At 43.6% G+C, this 5294-nt stretch overlaps 1 protein-coding gene, 1 long non-coding RNA gene and 1 pseudogene across 2 annotated transcripts in view; 2 read left to right on the forward strand and 1 right to left on the reverse strand.

Annotated features, from left to right (window-relative positions):
* Positions 1-5294, reverse strand: part of LOC111817140 — a 49871-nt gene that overhangs the window by 21132 nt on the left and 23445 nt on the right. The gene's annotated exons all lie outside the window — the stretch shown is intronic.
* On the forward strand, positions 558-1031 carry LOC101580881 (annotated as a pseudogene).
* LOC101561395 (NADH dehydrogenase [ubiquinone] flavoprotein 2, mitochondrial) lies at positions 1247-2070 on the forward strand. The gene has a single exon (XM_004632809.2). The coding sequence runs from the start codon at positions 1268-1270 to the stop codon at positions 2012-2014; it is 747 nt and encodes a 248-aa protein (XP_004632866.1). The 5' UTR covers positions 1247-1267; the 3' UTR covers positions 2015-2070.

Here is a 5294-nt window from a genome sequence, read left to right on the forward strand (position 1 = left end):
ACATTTATTTATTGTGTGTGTGTGTGTGTGTGTGTGTGTGTGTGGCCAGCTCAGCCCACCAGGGGGCGGGTCTGGCTGGCATGTGGTGCTGGGGGATCAAACCGCGGTCCCTGTGCTTTGCCAAGCTTGTTCCAAGTAGGTGCTTTAGACCACTGAGCCATCTTGCCAGCCCCTAAAATTTTTAAATAAACCAAAATGAGTGGATGAAATTGAAGATGTAATTAAAAACCTACCAACAAAGAAAAATCCCTGTCCTGGTGGATGGATTCACTACTGAAGTCTACAAGAACTTTAGAGAAGACTTTAATGCTGCTACTTCTCACACTCTTTAATGAAACTGCAAAGGAAGCAATACTCCCAAATTCACTCCTGGAAGGAGTGCCCTGACACACACTGGAGAAAGGTCCAACCAAAAAACAGGCAACTTCAGGGCCATCACCCTAGTGGACACAGATATATGATTCCTCAGTAAGACACTGGTCCCGTTTTCCTTGTTCTTCAGCGCCTGCCCTCCGCTCCCTATTATTTTCCAATTCCCAGGATTCAAATTCACTGCCATGTCTTCTGAAGAAGGGAAGCTCTTCGTGGGTGGGCTCAATTTCAAGAGAGACGAGCAAGCACTGGAAGACTTCAGCAGCTTTGGGCCTATTTCTGAGGTGGTGGTTGTCAAGGACCAGGAAACTCTGATCCTGAGGTTTTGGCTTCATCACTTTTACCAATCCAGAGCACACCTCAGATGCCAGGAGAGCCATGAATGGAGCGTCCCTGGATGGTCACCAGATCCGTGTGAACCATGCAGGCAAATCTGTCCAGGGCACCAGGGAAGGGAGTACTTTTGGGACCCATGGACGTGGTCACAGCTACACTAGAGGTGGTGGGGACCAGGGCTATGGGAGTGGCAGGTATGTCAGTCACCTGGCAGATATGGATATGGATATGGATAAGGATTATCCAGAAACTATAGTGGTAGAAGCCAGGGTAGTTATGATCGATACTCAGGAGGGAATTATAGAGACAATTACTACAACTGAGAGGCTTGTAGACACGACACACACAAGGAATACTACTACTCATCCAGGATGGTCCTTCCAAATCACCCTATAAAGATTTTTGAAGCCCCACTGAAACTTGTTTAGCACACTTCCTATTTTTTAATTGAGCTCCCAAGTTATCTTGTTAAAGACCTTTTAGAGGGCTCTGTGCTATTTTAATTTCCCCCCATTTAAAGTCCGACTTCTCGCCTGGCAAGGGGGACCGCGGGGTCGCCATGTTCTCCTTGGCGCTGCGGGCCCGGGCGGCAGGCCTCACCGCCTCGTGGGGAAGGCAAATAAGGAATTTTCAAAAGACAGCTGTGCAAAATGGTGCTGGAGGATCCTTGTTTGTGCACAGAGATACTCCTGAGAATAATCCGGGTACTCCTTTTGATTTCACACCAGAAAACTATAAGAGGATAGAAGCAATCGTAAAAAACTACCCAGAAGGGCATAAAGCAGCAGCAGTGCTTCCAGTCCTGGACTTAGCCCAAAGGCAGAATGGTTGGTTGCCCATCTCTGCTATGAACAAGGTTGCAGAAGTTTTACAAGTACCTCCAATGAGAGTATATGAAGTAGCAACTTTTTATACAATGTACAACCGGAAGCCAGTTGGGAAGTACCACATTCAGGTCTGCACTACTACACCTTGCATGCTCCGAGACTCCGACAGCATCCTGGAGGCCATTCAGAAAAAGCTGGGAATAAAGGTTGGAGAGACTACACCCGACAAACTTTTCACTCTTATAGAGGTGGAATGTTTAGGGGCCTGTGTAAATGCACCAATGGTTCAAATAAATGACAACTATTATGAGGATCTGACACCTAAAGATATTGAAGAAATTATTGATGAGTTGAAAGCTGGCAAAATTCCCAAACCTGGACCAAGGAGTGGACGTTTCAGTTGTGAGCCAGCAGGAGGTCTTACCTCACTGACGGAACCGCCTAAAGGACCTGGGTTTGGTGTGCAAGCAGGCCTTTAATTTATATTCTGCTGTAAATATGTCACTGGAGAAATAAAACGTGAATCACCTATCTACATAAATGTTTAAAAAAAAAAAAAAAAAAAGTCCGACTTCTGAGCCAGCCAGATAACCACCCAGGGTCCAAAGTGCCACGCCAGCCCTGCCCCTGGGGCTCACTGAGATTAGGATGAGACTGGGCGTGGTAGCACACACTTGTAATCCAAGAATTTGGGAGGCTGAAAACAGGAGAATCACTACGAATCCAATCTATGTAGTGAGACCTTGTACACTTTGTAGACCCTGTCTTAAAGTCGGGAGATGGCTCAGTAGAATAAGCGCTTGCCTGGCAAGCACAAGGGCCTGAGTTCAATCCCCGGTTCCGAAAAAAAAAAAAAAAAGTCAAATTTCTGAGACATTTGTAAAGTATGAGGGGTTTTCCTTACAAAAGTTTTTAGGGGGCTGGTGAGATGGTTCAGTGGTCTAAAGCACCTACTTAGAACAAGCTTAGCAAAGCACAGGGACTGCAGTTCAATCCCCAGCACCACATGCCAGCCAGCCCTGCCCCCTGGTGGGCTGAGCTGGCCACACACACACACACACACACACACACACACAAATAAAATTTAAAAAAAAAGTTTTTAGTTTGGACTCTCAGGATCATTGCCTCTGGCTCACAAAAAAAGTTGTGCCAGACTGATTTTTTCTTTTAAATCAATGTGTATTGGGGTTATTTTTAAAATGTGTATGCAATTCTTAATCACGAGTAGAAAAATTTTCAAATGAACCTTTAAGCAGTCTGCATCAAGAATATGATTGTCTCATAGTGTTCTTTTTATTGAAGATCTACCATCATGAGTATAAAAGCTTCTTGAAAATGTTTGTGAATGTCATTTTTTTTTAATACTGGAAGAAACAATATTCTTTCATGTCTCATGTGTATGGAATGTCCTTCAGAACTAATTAAAAAGGTAAAACGTGAATACACACACACACACACACACACACACACACACACAAATAAGACACTGGTAAACACAGCACGCCAAATCATCAAGATTATACACTGTGACCTAGTAGGAATCATCCAAAGGATATAAAGTTCATTCAACACATACAAATCAATAAATGTATTATGCCACATTAACAGAGCCAAGGTCAAGAACTGTATGATCAGGGCCGCAGAGATAGCTCAGTAGAATAAGCGCTTGCCTGGCAAGGTCCTGAGTTCAACCCCCGGAAGCCCCCCCCCAAAAAAAAAAGAAAAAAAGAACTGTATGATCATCTCAATAGATTCAAAAAAAGCATCTGACAGTCTAACACCCATTCACAATAAAAACTACAGAAAATTGAAACAGATGGTCTTTACCTCAATGGCCTTTAGAATACATAGGAATCCATCTACCAAAGTAAAAGACCTTTACACCAAAAACTACAGTGCTCTAAAAAAAAGGAAGTCAAAGGGGACATCAGAGGTGCTGGGGAGATGGCTCAGTAGAATAAGCGCTTCCCTGGCAAGCTCAAGGCCCTAAATTCAATCCCCAGTTCTGAAAAAAAAAAAAAAAAAAAAGAGGACATCAGAAAATGGAGGAGAAAAAAAAAATACAATGGTATCTCCTGTTCTTGGGTAGGAAGAACCAGTATAGTGAAAATGGCTATACTTCCAAGATTGTTATACCAATTTAATGTAATCCAAATCGAAATTCCAATAGCACCTCTCACAGAATTGGCAAAAACAATCCTAAAATTCATTTGGAACCAAAAGAGACCTAGAATACAAAAGGAGTTCTGAGCCACAAGGACAAGGCAGGAGCATCACAATGCTGACTTGATATTATACTACAAAGCTACTGGGAGAAAGTCAGCATGGTACTAGCAAAAGCAGATCTGAGATCGATGGAACAGACTAAAAGGTGCAGAAACATCTCCAAGAACAGGGCCAACCTTTTTTTTTTTTTTTTTTTTGCAACCTTATCTTTGACAAAGGAGCCAAACACCTTCAAAGCAAGAAAGATAGCCTCTAACAAATGGTTCTGGTACAGCTGACTTTCCACAGGACAGAGACTAAAATGACGCCCACATGTCTCACCATGCACTAAACTGAAACTGCAATGGATCAAAGAGCTAACTATTAAGCAGCAGCCGGGTTCGATCCCCTTGTGCCTGCCAGCCCCTCCCCCAGGGCGTGCTGAGCCAGCAACTGAGACCGCGCGGCGGCACACGCCTACAATCCCAGCGCTTGTGAGGCTGAACACTGGAGAATCACTTTGAGTCCAATCTACGTAGTTAGACTCTGTAGACCCTGTACTAAACACATTTTTTAAAAAAGAAAAGAACCGAATATTAAAACAGAACTAAATCTGCTGGAAGGTAGAATAAGAACTCTTGAAGACCATGTTATAGGCAAAGACTTTATGGACAAAACCCCAATCACACAAGAACTATCACAAAGAATCAACAGCGGGGATCCCATCTTATTAAAAAGCGTTTGCGGGGCAAAAGAAATCACCAGTCTTTACAACAATGGAGTAAAGAGCCAAGCCACAGCGAAAGAAAAAAAAAATTTTGTCAGCTGTTCCTCAGGTAAAGGACTACTATTAGAATGTATAAAGAATTTCAAAAATCCAAACACCCCCACCCAAAAAAAAATTTCTTTTTCTTTTTGAGACACAGCTTCACTAGGTAGCTCTGGCTGGCCTTGAACTCACTTTGCAACGCAGTCTGGCCTCAAACTAGCAGAAACCCTCCTGCCTCAGCCTCCCAAGTGCTGAGGTTACAGGCCTATGACTTCAAAACCAGTGGAGCACCAAAATTTAAAGTCCCAACCCAAAAAACTACAACTAGAGGGGGCCTGTGGGTTAGCTCAGTTGTTTAAGCACCTGTTCATTTAAAAAAAAAACAAAAAAAAACCCTACAACTAGAGGTCCCATTTGACCCAGCTATTCCACTTCTTAGTATCTTCCAAAGAATTAAAAGTGGGCCAGCCAGATGGCTCAGCAGATTAAAGCATCTGCTTACGCAGACACGAGGGCTAGGGTTTCAATCCCCAGCCAGCCATGCTGGCCCTGGCCCTGCCCCTGCCTCGGGGACACACGGAGACAGGGATTGAGAATGGGCGTGGTGGCACAACCTGTAATCCCAGCCCTTGGGAGGCTGAAAAACAGGAAGGATCACTACAAATCCAATCTGTGTAGTGAGACCCTGTACTAAATACATAAAAAATAATTTTTTTAAAAAATTTTATTTATTTATTTGTGTGTGTGTGTGTGTGTGTGTGTGGCCAGCTCAGCCCACCAGGGGG

This window comes from Octodon degus, unplaced genomic scaffold (genome assembly GCF_000260255.1).
Source record: "Octodon degus isolate 3935 unplaced genomic scaffold, OctDeg1.0 scaffold00050, whole genome shotgun sequence".
Classification (NCBI taxonomy): Eukaryota; Metazoa; Chordata; class Mammalia; order Rodentia; family Octodontidae; genus Octodon; species Octodon degus.